Source organism: Podarcis muralis, chromosome 7 (genome assembly GCF_964188315.1).
Source record: "Podarcis muralis chromosome 7, rPodMur119.hap1.1, whole genome shotgun sequence".
NCBI lineage: Eukaryota > Metazoa > Chordata > Lepidosauria > Squamata > Lacertidae > Podarcis > Podarcis muralis.
The window spans coordinates 6,522,673-6,541,334 of record NC_135661.1 but is presented as its reverse complement, the minus strand read 5'-3'; the positions used below and the strand labels follow the sequence as shown (position 1 = coordinate 6,541,334).

Genomic DNA, 18,662 nt, shown 5'->3' with positions numbered 1-18,662 from the left:
AAAGCTGTGAACAGGAGTTTGACCAAGCTGTGGGAGGCAGTGGAAGACAGGAGTGCCTGGTGTGCTCTGATCCATGGGGTCACAAAGAGTCGGACACGACTAAATGGTTAAACAAAGGGGCAGTGAAGGCAAGTGATGGTCTAGTTCAGAGATGGGGAACCTGTGGTGCTCTAGGTGCAGCTGGGCTTCCATCAGCCCCAGCCAACATGGGCAATGTTCCTGGATGATGGGGCCTCAGCACCTGGAGAGTCATGGGAACCCGATCCCTGGTTATATGCTTCAGTCGGTTTAATGATATGGCTGCTCAGTAGTATTGGTTCCTTTTTCTCCTCCCAGGGGAGACTGGCTGCTGAGATATGTCTACCGGACATCCTCTGTTCAACTCAACGTCGCTGGACTTCAGCCGGTTAACCTGGACGACAGGAGAATGGTGAATGTGGATCTCTCGTCAATCGTAAGTAGCGCTTTCCAGACCTGCAGGCAGTAAACATCAGTGACGGCTGCTGAATTCTCCCAAGCCAGAGGGCTGTGTTTTGAGACCTTTCTGGTTCCTGGACCCAGCTAGTGTTAAAATATAAGCAAGGACTCAGTTCCTGGACTAGCTAGTAAAGTAACAAAGGAAGTGGCTCCGTGCCAGATGGCAAATGGGAGCCCTGTGTTCCCTCAGCTCATCGCTAGATAGAAAGACAAAGGCCAGAAGTTGAGAGTTGAGTTGCGTGAGCTTGAAGCTGGAAGTTGGCAGGCTGAGCAGCTGGGAGACAGAGCCATGCCTGATTTCTGTTGGAATCTGAGGCTGCGACTATGGGGGAAGCAAGGCCCTCTTGGGGTGTTAATGCTGTGAACCCCTCCATTGTGGGCTCAGGTTCTGTATATGTATAAATAAAGCAGTCTCTGCTGTGCCTCATTCCAAAGGAAACCGAACCCTGAGTAAGTGGTCGGAACCGCTGGAATCTCGCACCTCTCAGAGATTGGGGTGGCATGCAACAATATTTTGATTGATCACTTGCTCTGCACCCTAAGGTCCCAGGGAGAGTCCCAGCAATTTGAAATGCAGCTTTTAAAAACAGATCAAAACAAACAATTGCAAGAATAGGATGGGTTCTGAAAACATACTGTACCTCTGTGTCAGAGGCCAGGATAAAGAGGTGCAACTTGAGCATATGACAAAAACTGCATAGCGAAGCGGCCACATGCATCTCTGCAGGCTCAGGGGTTCAGCCCTCCTCTCAGCTGTCACTGGGGAGCAGCCGTTCCATCCCACTGGCTCCGTGGGAAAGACAGAAAGCAGAAGGCTCTCTGCATCAGCTCTGCTGTGACAGACTGGCTCCCCCAGTAGGCATCACCTCCCACAGAACTGTGCCAGCTGCTCATTAGAAGAACAACCAAATAAGAGTTGGTGGCCTGTTTGATTTTTCCTCCCTGTCCCATTTTCCTTTTGTGTCATGTCCTATAGTTTGTAAGCTTATTGGCTTGCACTTTCTGATTATACGTGAGCCACACTGGGAGCCAACTCAGCCGAAGAGCTGGGCGCAAATGCTCCAAATAAAATAAAATAAGCTCAGGGGTTGCCGCAGAAAATGCTCTTTCCCGGGCCATCACGGCTACCAGGTCCTGAGGAACTGCCAAGAGGGGCCGGGCCCCCCCCCTGCTAATCTCATTGTTTGAGAGGGTTGGGACTCTTACTAGCTGGGTACGAGCAAGGGAGAAAATTGATTTGGCAAACCTACTTCATTCACGCCTCCCGAAACGATCTGCAGATTGAAACGTAGTGATGCTTTATTCCCCTCCATACATTTCGAGCACATTTAAATCACATGGCGTCCCTCCCCCACCCCCAAGAATCCTAGGAACTGTACTCTGTTCAAGGTGCTGGGAGGATGGATGGCGGCTAACAGATTGAGGTTGAATCCTGACAGGACAGAAGTACTGTTTTGGGGGAACAGGAGCCGGGCAGGTGTGGAGGACTCCCTGGTCCTGAATGGGGTAACTGTGCCCCTGAAGGACCAGGTGTGCAGCCTGGGAGTCATTCTGGACTCACAGCTGTCCATGGAGGCACAGTTCTGTGTCCAGGGCAGCTGTTTATCAGCTCCATCTGGTACGCAGGCTGAGACCCTACCTGCCTGCGGACTGTCTTGCCAGAGTGGTGCATGCTCTGGTTATCTCTTGCTTAGACTACTGCAATGCGCTCTAGGTGGGGCTACCTTTGAAGGGGACCCAGAAACTGCAAGTAATCCAGAATGCGGCAGCTAGACTGGTGACTGGGAGCGGCCGCCGAGACCGTATAACACCGGTCTTGAAAGAACTACATTGGCTCCCAGTACGTTTCCGAGCACAATTCAAAGTGTTGGTGCTGACCTTTAAAGCCCTAAACGGCCTCGGTCCAGTATACCTGAAGGAGCGTCTCCACCTCCATCATTCTGCCCGGACACTGAGATCCAGCGCCGAGGGCCTTATGGCGGTTCCCTTGCTGCGAGAAGCCAAGTTACAGGGAACCAGGCAGAGGGCCTTCTCGGTAGTGGCGCCCACCCTGTGGAACGCCCTCCCACCAGATATCAAAGAGAAAAATAACTACCAAACTTTTAGAAGATATCTGAAGGCAGCCCTGTTTAGGGAAGCTTTCAATGTTTAATAGGTTATTGTATTTTAGTGTTTTGTTTGAAGCCACCCAGACTGGCTGGTGAAGCTCAGCCAGATGGGCGGGGTATAAATAATAAATAAATTATTATTATTATTATTATTATTATTATTATTATTATTATTATTAGTGGACTGTGGTCCCCAGGATTCTTTTGGGAAAAGTGATTTGCTTTCAGTGGATGTGTAGATGTGACCCACGACCGAATATTTTGGACCGCTTATCCGTGCAGAGATGCGGCCGTGACTGCATGATTAGCCGTTCTGGGCCTGCCTCCTTCCAGGCCTACATAATGCAGAAAGATAGAAAGAGAGGTCTTACAGCCGCAGCCGCCCCAGTACCACAAGAGTAATGCTGCCCTCCTCTCACCCTTAGATTCTTCTCCTCTTTTATCCCTCTGCCTGATTTTTAATTTCTGTCTCCTTAGCAACCAAACGGGGTTAAAGAGGAGAGCAGGGCTGCCCTTCCTACCTTCCGCTTCTCAAAATCCCCACCAACATCTGGAGTCTCCTTCCATTAAGCCCTCAACAGCCCCTTTTAATTAAAAGTTCTAACCTCTCCAAAACCGGGAAGAGAAAAAGACCGGTTGAGCCATATGGCTGCAGATTGCCTCGTAAAAAAATGTGGATTAAAAATACGACAGCGGGCTGTTCGTGCCAAGTTCTAAGTGGCTTCAAATGTCAAAGTGTTCCTGACAAAACCTCAGCGGCGTAGGCAGATAGGTCCGTTGTCAGGGGCTATTAGACACCGTAGCTATATAGAGCCTCCATTTCCTTGAGCAGTAGACCTTCAAATAGTAGGCAGGGCTGATAATGGAGACAATGGGAGTCTCCTCCATCCTTTCTCCTCCTGTGCACCTGACCCTCTGCACTAAAGCTTTGTTCCTAACTGGTGGTGTTGTTTGGGGAAGGGTTGTGGCTCGGTGGCAGAGCACCTACTTCACAAGCAGAAGGTCCCGGGTTCAAAATCTCCGCCGGCAGCATCTCCGGGTAGGGCTGGGAAAAGACTCCCTTCCTGAAAACCCTGAGAGCTGCTGCCAGTTAGTGCCGGCAGATCACGAACAGGTCTGACTCAGGATAAATCAGTTTCATGTGTTTAAGCCAACCTCATGGGGACTAGAGACCTTGCTTCATTTTTAAGGAAAGGGCTGTAGTTCAGTGACGCAGCACCTGCTTGATAAGGTACCTTACCTCTCTTCTCCTGACCTAGCCACTGTGATCCACGCGACGGTCACCTCCAGACTGGATTATTGTAACTCGCTCTACGTGGGGCTGCCCGTGAGACTGACCCAGAAACTCCAGCGGGTGCAGAATGCCGCGGCAAGACTCCTTACGGGGTCCTTGCTGCGGGATCACATTCACCTACCACATCTGCGGGATCACATACCAGCTGCACTGGCTCCCGGTGGAGTACAGGATCAGATTTAATGTGCTGGTTTTAACCTTTAAAGCCCTATACGGCCTAGGACCCTCGTACCTATGGGACCGCCTCTCCTGGTATGTCCCACAGAGGAACTTACGGTCTTCAAACAAAAACATATTGAAGGTCCCAGGCCACAGAGAGGTTAGGCTGGCCTCAACTAGAGCCAGGGCTTTTTCGGCTGTGGCTCCGATCTGGTGGAACGCTCTGTCACAAGAGACTAGGGCCCTGCGGGACTTGGCATCTTTCCGCAGGGCCTGCAAGACAGAGCTGTTCCACCAGGCCTTTGGCCAGGGCAAAGCTTGACTCCCTCCTTTGGCAATCCTCACAGAACTCTAGCCCAATGGTTGCCATTAATCTTATTTGAATTAATTTTATAATGAAATGATTTTAGAATGTTTTATCATTTTACTGTTGTTAGCTGCTCTGAGCCTGGCTTTGGCTGAGGAGGGCGGGATATAAATAAAATTTGTTGTTGTTGTTGTTGTTGTTGTTGTTGCAGGGGGTTGGGCTAGATGACCCTTGAGGGACCCTTCCAGCTCTAGGTTTCTCTGAATCCCCCTGGCATGTCTAGGTAGGGCTGGAAGAGTTCTCTGCCTGAAACCCCGGACAGCCCTTTCTGCTGGTCGTTGTGGACTACGCTCAGCTAGAGGAACCAATAGGTCAGACTCAGTCCTGGGCGTCTTCCCGTGTCCCTAAACTCTGTGCTTCTTTCCAGGTAAGCGGCCATCTGGACTACATGAAACAGATGGACACCATCCTGAAAGCCGTGGGTGTCAAAACGAAGCAGTGCCGCCTGGAAGAGGAGGGTAGCCTCACCACTCTCTCCACTGAGCTTGAGGAGGACAAGGAGCCGGTACCATGTGACGCTCAGGAAGAGCAATGCATCGTGGGAGAGGAAGGGCCCGGCGGTACCAATGAAGGCGACGTCAACGGTGATGACCGCTGGGTGTGGGAGCCGGTTTCCAGCCACAGTTCGGGCCCAAATGACCTCCCGCCGCCAGCAGAGGCGGTTTCTGGACAGGGTGAAATCTCTAGTGCCGCAAGGGACCAGGACGCAGCTGGGCTAGAAGAGCCTTTTCCCACCAGCTCCTCACATTCCCAAGAACTTTCCAGCTCCGCAAGCGCCCCTCTGACTCTCAGATAACATATGAGGCGCCGCAGCATGATGGTTATTGTAGTGTTTGCACTGAGTCTCCCCATCAGCCCTTGCTGAAGTTTTCAAAGAACACCAAAGACTTGCCTTTGCAGGAGCAGGCCAAAAATCGATCTGCTAGGATTCTCTGTTCCGCAGCAGTCGTCCGGCCCTGAGAACACCAGCCGCAGAGCGTGATGGAAGTAATCTGTCCACGGTTGTTGTTTTCTATGGTGTTTGGTAACTGGGATGGGTGGGTGAGGAGGTGTCCTGCCCCCTGAGGATGGAAGCTTTCCACCTTTACTTGACAATGGCAAACAGCTCTCAATTTCTACTCATCCTTCCAGGGTCCATCGCTGTGCCTTACAGTAACTCACATTCCATAACTCCGCATTTGTATGAGGAAGCTTGTCCCTTTTGCCAATCCAGAACTCTCCTGAGGGGATGGGCCGTTGCACAGTGACCAAGCAGCCTGACATTAAGAGCTGCTTGACAGTGGAACGGACTCCCTTCGGAGGTTGTGGACTCTCCTCCTTTGGAGATTTTAAAGCAGAGCTTGGATGGCCACATCTCATGGATGCTTCAGTTGAGATTCCTCCATTGCGGGAAGTTAGGGTCCCTTCCAACTCTATTCCATGACATCTCCAGGTTAGTGGTGGGAATGTCCCCTGCCTAAAACCCTGGAGAGCCACTGCTGGTCAGCGTTGATAATACTGAACTAGATGGACGCAGTGATATAAGGCAGCTCCCTAGGTCCATAGACCATCCCCTTTATTCACAACGTTGAGGACTAGCACCTTGCACTGTTTTTAGAGAAAGAGCCATAGCTCAGTGGCAAAGCACCTGCAGAAAGTCCCAGCTTCAATCTAGGACACTGGAGACATAGCAAGGTTCATAGGAAAGAAGAAAATAAATATACCTCTTTTATTTATAACTGCACAGGTTGAAAGGACAAGGGGTTGGGTGGGGAGAGGGACAAAAGTTGTGATTTCTTCACCCCACCCCACCCCGGACATCCGCTTGCACAAACCACGTCCGTTTGTTTTTCCTTAAGTAATTTCTCTGCAAGTCCTCTAAGGAAACTCCCAAGACGTATTCCCGATGTGACGTGCCCTGTTTCCCTGCTTGAGGCAAAATGGAAAGTGTCGCCCTGCCACCTCCATCAAAACATCCCTTACCTAGGTTGCGTGGCGGCGGCACAAAGCAGCAGAGGTGGCGATGGCGGGTTCCGGCGAGATCGTTCCATCTTGCTGGAAATTGGCGCCATTTCTCTGCCATTTCAAGGTGCTGCCTTGGGGCTTCCACTGCCCAGGGCAGCTGCTTCACCCTGCCTGTTGCAGGGGCTGGCCTTTCGTATCCCGTCAGGCTTCACACAACCCTTCAAGCTGTGGGTATCCTTGCTGAGGAAGAATGAGCAACACCCCCCCCCCCGAGGGGCACGGTTTGAAGGCACAGAATTTAGCCAGCTTGCAGAGGAAGCTGAGCAGGTCTCGGTCGGGTTGGGGGTCTGAGATATATGGGGGGTGGCATTATGTTACTGGGAAATGCTCCGCCTCCGCCACATGTAAGAAAGGTGAAGGTGTCAGTATAATAAATAACAATTTTAAACGGTGGCTCTGAGTAAGACGAATTAAAGTCTTGAATCATTTTAATGCAATGGAATGAACCTGAGATTATATCCCCATGCGTTACGGGGTCTCACACCCTAGCTAGAGTGTCAATCAAAAGCCAGTTCTCCCCACGCATGTACATGAAAGCTCTAGCCTGGACATTAGGCCTTGTTTCATTTCACGAGAAAGCTGTCATTCAAACAGGCCTCTCGCTGTTTTTAAATCCTCTTTACTGGTTGTTGTTGAAAGGGATTCTGGTTCCCATCGGCCCAGGATAGGAGGAGGGCTGGTCCCTGTTCTGCTTTGTGAATCACAAGAAACAGGTGGCCTACCGGGCAACGGAAAATGACTGCATCTGCTTCCTGCATTCTTAAGTGGACCCCCAGGTTATATGGCCAGTTTCACACGTGCAGAAAGTGAGAATTTGTACATAGGTGCAATCTAGATCGGGATGCAGTCTCTCCTGGGAAGCAGGAAGAGGTAAAATCAGGCTCACAGGTGCAGCCAGAAGCAATCTCTTGAGTCTTTCCACGCTGCAGCCAGATTTGGCACATACACAAACTGTAGGTGAATCTGTGTGGCTCCATACAAAGGCGGCTTAAACCTTTATACAGCATACTCCTCAAATTGAAAGAAAGTGCCAGAAGACAAGTAAGACCCAGCAAATCAATTTGGGGAGAAATAAAGCTCCTTGGAGGCCCTTTTACAGAAATTAAGGCGGTCTTTTCTTAGCAGGATCTAGGCGTTCCTTCTTTTAAAACACAGAACACACACCTCTCACTCTGCTGTTTCTGAAAATTGATAGAGATATGCAAACTGAAGGAGATAAGGTTAGCAAACCACATCATGGGGAAGCAGGGCAGGGAGGGAGGGAGAGAGAGAGAGAGAGAGAGAGAGAGAGAAGCAAGCAAGCAAGTTCAGATTCCCTGCAAGGAACTCCCAAGCTATATCACCTATGCAAGAACTGACACTGGTTTCTTAAGAGGGTGCAGACACAGACTGGCCTCCCTCACACCTGGTTTAAAAAATAAATAAAAATAAAATAAATAATAATAAATAGTTCTTTTTCGAATCAAAAACCCTGGGATCAATTTATGTGTCAGAAGAGGAGCATTTATGTTGTTCTGCCAAGAAAGATTTCCAGTTCACGTACACAACAATATAAATATAAATCCTTGAACAGGGATTGTCAATTTCATTTTGTCTCAGTTTTCCCATCTGACGTTTGATTTGCTCCATTTCTGCATATGTTGGTGGTTGTTGTTTTTTTAAGTCTGCATGAAGATTAGTACATATTTTTCCTATAAAAATTGCATGTCTGAATTGAGCCCCCTGAGAGGACGGGAAGATGAGTAGCTCTGAGGAAGTGTCCTGGATTTCCTGGTTCTGTGGCTTGCGTGGCAATGAGTTCTTCTGTGAGGTAGATGAAGATTACATCCAAGACAAGTTCAACCTGACTGGCCTCAATGAGCAAGTTCCCCACTATCGCCAGGCCTTGGATATGATCCTCGATTTGGAACCAGATGAGGAGCTTGAGGACAACCCTAACCAGAGTGACTTGATTGAACAGGCAGCTGAAATGCTCTACGACCTCATCCATGCCCGCTACATCCTCACAAACCGTGGAATTGTCCAAATGCTTGAGAAATACCAGCAAGGAAACTTTGGTTACTGCCCCCGAGTTTATTGTGAGAACCAGCCCATGCTGCCCATTGGCTTATCTGATATCCCAGGGGAGGCCATGGTTAAACTTTACTGCCCTAAATGCATGGATGTCTACACCCCCAAATCTTCCCGCCACCATCACACAGATGGGGCCTATTTTGGGACAGGCTTCCCCCACATGTTGTTTATGGTGCACCCTGAGTATCGGCTGAAACAACCTGCTAACCAATTTGTGCCCAGACTTTACGGATTCAAAATCCACCCTATGGCTTACCAGCTGCAGCTTCAGACCACCAGCAATTTTAAGAGCCCAGTCAAAACTATTTGTTGATCTTCTACACCCAGGTGCTCAGGGTCCTTCCCTGATAACTCCCTTTACCCCAGTCAGGGCTGCTCATACTTTGTTTTGATGAAGTCCCCTGCAGATTATTCTTTGTCACTCTCCAGCCTGATTTTTAGTCTCATTTCTGGTGTGTGGTTTAAATTAATAATATAGAAAAGGTTTTGAATGCAGTTTTTCCTAATGGATGCTTCTTTGCAAACGGCCTCCCCTAACGGAATGCCATTCCTGTATGCTTTAGCTAAACATACACGGGTTTTTGCATGCGCTTCACGCTAATGCCTGCACACTCGTGCGCCCGATCTTTGGTTGGAGAGAAACCGCTTCAAAACTCCGGAGAGATGCAAGTTTGGAAAATTCACTGCATTTCAGTTTGCACGTTTGTTTGAGAAGCACATCTCTGGTAGGTCTACATGAAAATACGGCTGAACAAGAAGCATCTCCCATTCCTGCTGCCTTTATATCCTCCTCCCTCAAAAAACTCCATCTCTCGATGGTTCCCTCGTTCTGCCGTGCTTCTGCTTAGCTGTTGTGCCTCACACAGAGTCGAGAGCATCTGACCGTTTGCCACTGCAAGCTCAACACCATGTCTGCCTGCAGCAGATTCTTCTTCCTAGAGCTCTGAAGAACAACAGCCCTGCAGGATCAAACCAGAGGCCCAACCACTGTGAGAAACCAGCAAGTCGGATCTGAACACAAGAGTACACTCTCCCCTCCGGTGGCTTCCAGCAACTGCTTTTCAGAACCATCACTGCCTCCAACCGTGGAGGCAGAAAACAGCCACTGTGGCTCATAACCATCAGCTGCCTTACCCTCCTTCACAAATTGGTTCAATCCTCTTTTAAAGCCAGCCCGGTCATTGGCCACGCCTGCCTCCTATGGAGCAAGTTCCATAGTTGAACCACACAAGGTCCTTTGCGAATGTCTAGGGCAGCTGGGAAGCCCGGACAGGCCGTCCTCAGTCCATGGGGGTATTGAGATGGTGGATACGGAGCTCCTGCTCCATGGCTTGCTCCAAGTTGAAAAGCATCACCGAATCGGCCCCCGTGGCTGGGAGGGACCCCAGGCGCTGACCGCAGTCGTCATGGACTTGGGTGACGGAGTCGGCCGAGTCCGTGTCCCCCGGGAGCGCCAGGACGTTCTTGAGGGACGTGCCGGGCCGGGGACCACTGTTTGAGTTCCTCATGGAGAGCGAGATGGGGCTGGGACGGCGGTCCCAAGCCCCCCGGCAGCAAGGCAGGTACTTTGCCATGGCCCTCTTGAAGTCCCGCATGAAGAGCGGGTAGATGATTGGGTTCATGGTGCTGTTGCAATAGCCCAGCCAGGTCAGGGTGTCAAAGAAGTCCTCCGAGACGCACTTGCAGACTGCCTGGAGGGAAGGAAGAACACGCAGGGTTAATGTTACGGGACTTCCTTTCCTTTTCCTGTAAAACATCGCCAGGCATAAAGTTCAGTCTCCCAAAAGCAAATGCCTGTGCAGGTGTTAAGTCTTGCATGCAGTCATCTGCAGGGCATCAAAAGAGCCTTTTTGGATAACCTTTTGCATTCTGCATACATCTCCCACCCACGTGGTGTACATCAATCTAAAGCACTAAGGGAATATCTTCATCGTGGCCACTGTGGCTGAGACAGACGGGAGATAACTGTACTATTGTTAACGAAACGATAAAAATCGCGACCATGGTGAGTCAAACCCACTTCTTTTGTAGATTGCCCTAGCCCAACGCACTAATCACTACACCACACTGAATCATAGAGCTGAATACAAGCCCATGGAAAGCGATTCCACCACCAGACATGGTTCTGGAGAGCTGAGCCGATTTCCTGGACCCCAGGACTTACCTGGGCCACGTTACAGACGAAAAAGGGCAGCCAGGCCACGAAAAACATCCCCAAAAGGACGCCCAAAGTTAGGCTGGCCTTCAGGGCTCTCTTGCTGTGCTTGTTGGCAAATTTTCGGGTGTCACTCATGGCCGTCGATTGGCTGTGAACTCTGTGGACCTATGAAGGGAAAAGGCAAGAGGGTGCATGAGAAAGAGAGAGGCACACATACACAAATGTGCTCCTCATTCCTGATCAGATTAGAGGACGGCTCCACTTCTCAAAAGCTATATTTGAGTCGACAGTGTGGTGCAGCATCAAAAAAGGCTAATGCAATCCTAGGTTGCCTAGTGGTACCAGTTCTGCGTACAGTCAGACCTCGGTTCCTGAACGACTCCATTTTGAAACGTTTCAGCTCCCGGACACCAAAAATCCGGAAGTAAATGCTCCAGTTTCCTAACGTTTTGGGAAGCCAAATGTCCGACGCGACTTCCGCTTGAGTGCAGGAAGCTCCTGCAACCAATCAGAAGCCACGCCTCAGTTGTCAAATGTTTCAGAAGCTGAATGGGATTCTGGAACGGATTATGTTCAACAACCAAGGTTTGACTACCACAATTTAAGAAGGATGCAGTATTGACAAGCTGGAATGTGTGTCGAGGAGGGTGGCCAAGATGATAAAGGGTCTGGAAACCAAGCCTTGTGAGGAATGGCTGAGGGAAGTGGGTATGTCTAGTCAGGAGCAGAGGAGACTGAGAGGTGATTTGATGGTCTTACTTCGCCAAACCTTTATTGGGCATTACAGATATGAAGGTCGTGGCTGACTCTGGGGTTGCGGCACTCATCTCGCTTTATTGGCCGAGGGAGCCGGCGTACAGCTTCCGGGTCATGTGGCCAGCACGACTAAGCCGCTTCTGGCGAACCAGAGCAGCACACGGAAACGCCGTTTTCCTTCCCACCAGAGTGGTACCTATTTATCTACTTGCACTTTGATGTGCTTTCGAACTGCTAGGTTGGCAGGAGCGGGGACCGAGCAACAGGAGCTCACCCCATCATGGGGATTCGAACCACCGACCTTCTGATCGGCAAGTCCTAGGCCCTGTGGTTTAACCCACAGCGCCACCCGTGTCCCTTATTACAGATATAGGCCATCATAAAACATCCATATATAAAATTTTAAAATATATACAGATAAACAGCCATGTAAAAATATGTAAGAATGAGGATTTTCATTGGATTCTCTTCCAACTAAATAATGCTATTTGATAGTCATCTGTCAAGGATTCTTGAGCAGTGATTTCTGCATTGTTGGGGTATAGACTAGATGACTCTTAGGGTCTCTTCCAACTGTACAATTCCATTGTTCCTTCTACCCTCAATAGAAAGCAACCCAGACTCATGAAATCTAATTAATCCATCATACCTTTCAGCTCAGCCGTACGGTACAAGATTTTTGCTATTGATTACAGAGGCTTCTTAATTAGATTTCTTTCTCTTTTTCCAAGCCTTGAATATTTCAGTTGGCAAATCATAGGCTCTCTCTTTCTCCCAGCAGTCAATTGTTATCACTGCATCATCTCTAAATTAAATAAACCCTGATTTTGGTGGGGGTTACACTGCCGAAAAAAATCCAGCATGCAAAAACACCCCAAGGACTTATTTCCTCCATATTATTTTGTTTTGCAAATTAAAGTTTTTATTTAATGTGTCTAGAGGCACAATTTAGGGATGTGTTTCTTCATCTCCATGGTCCAGAACAATAATACTTTACTTCGTGAATACAGAATGTAATGAAAACACACACACACACACCCTCTGTCATTGACAAAGAGTCTAAGAAGTTGTCCACTCCCCTTTTTAATGTAACCAAGTTAGTGGCCCCCTTCATGGATCACTGCCTTGCCGTGGCGAAGGGGCTTGAAGAACTCAGAGAAGCTATGAACTACGCCGAGCAGGGCCACCCAAGATGAACAGGTCATAGTGGAGAGTTTTGACCAAACATGATCCACCTGGAGGAGGAACCGGCAAGCCACTCCAGTATCCTTGCCAAGAAAACTCCATAGACAAAGACAACAGGCATATAAAAGTTATGACGCTGGAAGATGAGCCCCTCAGGTCGGAAGGTGTCCAACATGCTACTGGGGAAGAGCGGAAGGCAAGTACAAGTAGATCCAGAGCTGATGAAGCGGCTGGGCTAAAGCCGAAAGGACGTTCAGTTGCAAATATGCCTGGAAGCGAAAGGAAAGTCCAATGCTGTAAAGAAAAATATTGCATAGGAACCTGGAATGTAAGAACCATGAACCTGGGTAAGTTGGAGGTGGTGAAAAATGAGATGGCAAGAATAAATATTGACATCCTGGGCATCAGTGAACTAAAATGGACGGGAATGGGCGAATTCAGTTCGGATGACCATCACATCTACTACTGTGGGCAAGAAACCCGTAAAAGAAATGGAGTGGCCCTCATAGTCAACAAGAGAGTGGCGAAAGCTGTACTGGGATGCAATCTCAAAAATGATAGAATGATCTCGATACGAATCCAAGGCAGACCTTTTAACATCACAGTAATCCAAGTTTATGCACCAACTACTGGTGCTGAAGAAACTGAAATTGACCAATTCTATGAAGACTTACAACACCTTATAGAAGTGACACCAAAGAAGGATGTTCTTCTCAGTATAGGGGATTGGAATGCTAAAGTAGGGAATCAAGAGATAAAAGGAACAACTGGCAAGTTTGGCCTTGGAGATCAAAACGAAGCAGGGCAAAGGCTAATAGAGTTCTGTCAAGAGAACAAGCTGGTCATCACAAACACTCTTTTCCAACAACAGAAGAGACGACTCTACACATGGACATCACCAGATGGGCAGCATCGAGATCAGATTGATTATATTCTCTGCAGCCAAAGATGGAGAAGCTCTATACAGTCAGCAAAAACAAGACCTGGAGCTGACTGTGGCTCAGATCATCAGCTTCTTATAGCAAAATTCAAGCTTAAACTGAAGAAAGTAGGAAAAACCACTGGGCCGGTAAGATACAATCTAAGTCAAATCCCTTATGAATACACAGTGGAAGTGAGGAACAGGTTTAAGGATTTAGATTTGGTGGACAGAGTGCCTGAAGAACTATGGATGGAGGCTCGTAACATTGTACAGGAGGCAGCAACGAAAACCATCCCAATGAAAAGGAAATGCAAGAAAGCAAAGTGGCTGTCCAACGAGGCCTTACAAATAGCGGAGGAGAGAAGGCAAGCAAAATGCGAGGGAGATAGTGAAAGATACAGGAAATTGAATGCAGATTTCCAAAGAATAGCAAGGAGAGACAAGAAGGCCTTCTTAAACGAGCAATGCAAACAAATAGAGGAAAACAACAGAATGGGAAGAACCAGAGATCTGTTCAAGAAAATTGGAGATATGAAAGGAACATTTCGTACAAAGATTACCATAATAAAGGACAAAAGTGGTAAGGACCTAACAGAAGCAGAAGACATCAAGAAGAGGTGGCAAGAATACACAGAGGAATTATACCAGAAAGATATGGATTCTCGTACACCCCAGGTAGTGTGGTTGCTGACCTTGAGCCAGACATCCTGGAAAGTGAAGTCAAATGGGCCTTAGAAAGCACTGCAAATAACAAGGCCAGTGGAAGTGATGGTATTCCAGCTGAACTATTTAAAATTTTAAAAGATGATGCTGTTAAGGTGCTACACTCAATATGCCAGCAAATTTGGAAAACTCAGCAGTGGCCAGAAGATTGGAGAAGATCAGTCTACATCCCAATCCCAAAGAAGGGCAGTGCCAAAGAATGCACCAACTACCGCACAATTGCACTCATTTCACACGCTCGCAAGGTTATGCTTAAAATTCTACAAGGAAGGCTTAAGCAGTATGTGGATCGAGAACTCCCAGAAGTGCAAGCTGGATTTAGAAGAGGCAGAGGAACCAGAGACCAAATTGCAAACATGCGCTGGATTATGGAGAAAGCTAGAGAGTTCCAGAAAGACATCTACTTCTGCTTCATTGACTATGCAAAAGCCTTTGACTGTGTCGACCACAGCAAACTATGGCAAGTTCTTAAAGAAATGGGAGTGCCTGATCACCTCATCTGTCTCCTGAGAAATCTCTATGTGGGACAAGAAGCTACAGTTAGAACTGGATATGGAACAACTGATTGGTTCAAAATTGGGAAAGGAGTACGACAAGGCTGTATTTTGTCTCCCTCCTTATTTAATTTATATGCAGAATACATCATGCGAAAGGCTGGGCTGGATGAATCCCAAAATGGAATTAAGATTGCCGGAAGAAATATCAACAACCTCAGATATGCAGATGACACAACCTTGATGGCAGAAAGTGAGGAGGAATTAAAGAACCTTTTAATGAGGGTGAAAGAGGAGAGCGCAAAATATGGTCTGAAGCTCAACATCAAAAAAACGAAGATCATGGCCACTGGTCCCATCACCTCCTGGCAAATAGAAGAGGAAGAAATGGAGGCAGTGAGAGATTTTACTTTTTTGGGCTCCATGATCACTGCAGATGGTGACAGCAGCCACGAAATTAAAAGACGCCGGCTTCTTGGGAGAAGGGCAATGACAGGCCTAGACAGCATCTTGAGAAGTAGAGACGTCACCTTGCCAACAAAGGTCCGTATAGTTAAAGCCATGGTTTTCCCAGTAGTGATGTATGGAAGTGAGAGCTGGACCATAAAGAAGGCTGATCGCCAAAGAATTGATGCTTTTGAATTATGGTGCTGGAGAAGACTCTTGAGAGTCCCATGGACTGCAAGAAGATCAAACGCATCCATTCTTAAGGAAATCAGCCCTGAGTGCTCACTGGAAGGACAGATCGTGAAGCTGAGGCTCCAGTACTTTGGCCACCTCATGAGAAGAGAAGACTCCCTGGAGAAGACACTGATGCTGGGAAAGATGGAGGGCATAAGGAGAAGGGGGCGACAGAGGACGAGATGGTTGGATAGTGTTTTCGAGGTTACCAGCATGAGTTTGACCAAACTGCGGGAGGTAGTGGAGGACAGAGGTGCCTGGCGTGCTCTGGTCCATGGGGTCACGAAGAGTCGGACACGACTAAACGACTAAACAACAACAAGTTAGTGGCTGTCGCTGCCTCCTGCAGGTGTGAATTCCATAGTTGTGTGGAGAAGTACTTTCTTTTCTCTTGTTGCTATTGCACTCTGGGAGTCTGCTTGTAAGAGGAAATCGAAATTATTTGTTGCAGAGGAGACCCTTTCCCCTGTTTCCCCAGTCTGTTCCTGAGGCCTCAGTAAAGCCATTAAGCCTCGGGTCTTGCTTGTTCCTTAGTGTCTCCTCTGAGCTTGAGTCCACATCACAATGCAGCCAGTCATGCGCTAGGTGGGTGTTGCCAGGGGCTGGCTGAGGTTTATATAAATCAGACCCTTTTCCTGTTTCCCCAGTCTGTTCCTGAGGCCTCAGTAAAGCCATTAAGCCTCAGGTCTTGCTTGAACCCAAATTGACTTCACGCTCAATCTTGTGGCTGTGTCTAAATGCAGGCAAGTTGGAAGGGATATTCTCAGTCTAGCATAAGGGACTATCAAGTTCAAAATCCTGTGGAAGAAATACTGTGCAGATGGTATGGGTCAGCTTTTCACAACTGGTGGTTTATGGATCTGTTTATGGCATGTATATCCTGTCTTTCTCTCAAGGTAAGATCCATATTTCTCCTCCTCCTCACAAGAATCTGGTGAGGCCAGTTAGGCTGAAAGTGAGTGACTAGCCCGAGGTCACCCAGGGAGTCTCCTGGCTGAGTGGGGCTTTTAACCCTGCTTTCCCAGGTCCAAGTCTACTATGACACACTGTCTCTCCTAGAATCTTGACACGGTGGCCGTGCATTCCATGTCACCAAGGGCTGTTACCCAGCAACAAAGTGTGTGGCCATTTGAGCGGAGGTTCTGGCATCCTCAGCGTGTAGAGGCTTGCAGAGGTTTGCTGTAGTGACCCTTGCTTAGTCGGTTTAGACTATGGCATCTGAAAAACTCCTGGCAGTAAGTGAATGTTGGCATTTCCTGTGGACTTTGCTCTAGAACATAGCATACTGGTCCTGTTATGTACGTTCCTTAGTGTCTCCTGCTCTGAGCTTGAGTCCGCATCACAAGGCAGACCAGGAACCTCAAACCTGCATTGTGATTCACTGCCTGGCGCAAAGCAGCCAGTCATATACTAGGTGGGTGTTGCAAATGATGTGCAAAGGTTTTTTTCATTTCTGGAAGGAGTTCCAGGAGCTGGGTTCCAATTTTCCCAGGGCAGAATCTGCATATGGGGAGAGGTTTACTTATGAAGAGCCATGAGCTTCAGTTGCTAAACAAACCAACGAAAGCTAGATTGGTGGGGATTCAGTTTTCCTCTGTGAGAGCATGTTTATAATCTGAGAACTAAGGGCAGCAGCACCATTTAGGATTATAACTGTTGAAGGATTTTTTTTGCTGCTGTAACCTTAAAGATATCGTTTCCTTCCACCATGGGGTGGTAGCCTTCCAGTGGCTTAAATTATAGGGGTCTCAGACTTCACCATCTGAACTAGACGCTGCCTTAGAGGTTTGAGTAAGATGCAGGGGTATTTTAAAAGCTTTGTTAAAGGGAGATCATTAACCATCTCAAAACCCTTTGATGGGCTGAGGCTACAAGGATTTGCCAGTCAACGTCCACTCCCTGTTGATGGTGCAGTGGCCACTGTCCGTGGTGCTGAAATGGCTCCATTGCTATCTAGAACAGTGTTTCCCAACCACTGTTCCGCGGCACACTAGTGTGCCGCGAGATGTTGCCTGGTGTGCCGCGGGAAAAATTAAAAAATTGAAAAAAAAAATTTTTTAAAGTCAAATTTTCGATTGGGGCGCCGTCACTAGATGACCCCTGGGGTTCCCTCCCTCCCTCCCGCTCTGCGCCTCCCTCCTCCTCCTCCTCCTCCTCCGGAGAGGCCCTTCCTGGCTCTCGGCCAAGGCTTGGCGGCTGCCACTCACTCACTCGCTCGCCCACCCGTCCCTCCATCCCTGCACCCGGCCTCTCCCCCTCCGTCCCCGGCGCGGGGGCTGCCGGGATCCGTAGTCCCCTCGCCCTTGGGCTCCGCGCCCGCGCGGGGTGCGCAAACTACGTTTCCCAGCGTGGCCTGGCGGGCCGGGCGTTTTGTTTGAAGCGCTCTTCTCCCGGCCATGGAATGAGCGCAGCGGCGGCGGCCGGGCAGGCAGGGGCTCTTCCGCGCAGACCCCGCGCAGCCTGCCTGTGCCCCCCGGAGATCGGGCGGCAGGATGGAGCCCGGGGATCCCCGCGGAGGCGGAGCGGCGGAGGCGGAGGCTGCCCCCCAGGTAGGGCTGCGTCGGGGTTTTTTTATTTTTGCAATGCTGCATCCGCGCCGGAGGGGACGCATCGGATCGCGGGGAGACCCCTTGGCGGGCGTGCAAGGCAATGCATGCGTGCAGGCGTTGCATGGAGTGCAGTGCAATGCAATGGCAACGCGGCGCCCTGCATGCATGCATGCAACTTCCACCGGCGCTCCAGACTTGGCAGGTGAGGGGGGTCCCCAGTGGGCGGCAGAGAGAGCCGGGAGGGCGAAGGGGAGCCGGGGGGGAGCAGCGCTGCTCCCCGAGCCGAGCCCGGGGGAAAACTTCGGCGTCGTTGCGCCGGGTGTTGGAAGCGGAGGCTGGCGGGGGGCCCTCACCTGCAAAACCTGGTCGCCTCTCATATATTTCGTGCATTGCATTCATCGCCCGCTTTCTCCTCCAAGGAGCTCCCGGGGGCGCGCGTGGTTCTCCCCGTGTTATCCTCGCAACAACAGCCCTGCGAGGTGGGTCAGGCGAGTGGCCCAAGGGAGCACCCAGGGATTGTCCTGGCCAGGTGGGGTGATTTGAACCCTGCTCTCTGCCCGGTCTTCGTCCTCATTTAGCCCCCACATGTGCATGACTGTGCATGACTGAGGTTTTCCCCCCTCGTCTTGGCTATGGTGTGAGTCTGTGCTGTTAATTAATGGGGTTCTGCCTTCGGAGAAGATGAGCCAGCCCTCAAGGAGGTGATTATGTA

At 49.4% G+C, this 18,662-nt stretch overlaps 3 protein-coding genes across 3 annotated transcripts in view; 2 read left to right on the top strand and 1 right to left on the bottom strand.

Moving 5' to 3' along the window:
- TMCO4 (transmembrane and coiled-coil domains 4) overlaps positions 1-6,802 on the top strand; it is a 31,410-nt gene extending 24,608 nt beyond the window's left edge. Inside the window, exons 3-4 of the mRNA XM_077931097.1 lie at positions 337-454; positions 4,773-6,802. Coding sequence (XP_077787223.1) covers positions 337-454; positions 4,773-5,201 — 547 coding nt within the window. The 3' untranslated portion in view covers positions 5,202-6,802. The remainder of the gene's footprint in view (positions 1-336; positions 455-4,772) is intronic.
- Positions 6,803-7,890: 1,088 nt separating this feature from the next.
- Positions 7,891-18,662, bottom strand: part of HTR6 (5-hydroxytryptamine receptor 6) — a 31,986-nt gene continuing 21,214 nt past the window's right edge. The window contains exons 2-3 of the mRNA XM_028741600.2: positions 10,647-10,805; positions 7,891-10,173 (exon numbers count right to left, since the gene is read on the bottom strand). Coding sequence (XP_028597433.2) covers positions 9,763-10,173; positions 10,647-10,805 — 570 coding nt within the window. The 3' untranslated portion in view covers positions 7,891-9,762. The remainder of the gene's footprint in view (positions 10,174-10,646; positions 10,806-18,662) is intronic.
- On the top strand, positions 8,089-8,939 carry LOC114602872 (casein kinase II subunit beta-like). The gene has a single exon (XM_077931098.1). The coding sequence runs from the start codon at positions 8,148-8,150 to the stop codon at positions 8,793-8,795; it is 648 nt and encodes a 215-aa protein (XP_077787224.1). The 5' UTR covers positions 8,089-8,147; the 3' UTR covers positions 8,796-8,939.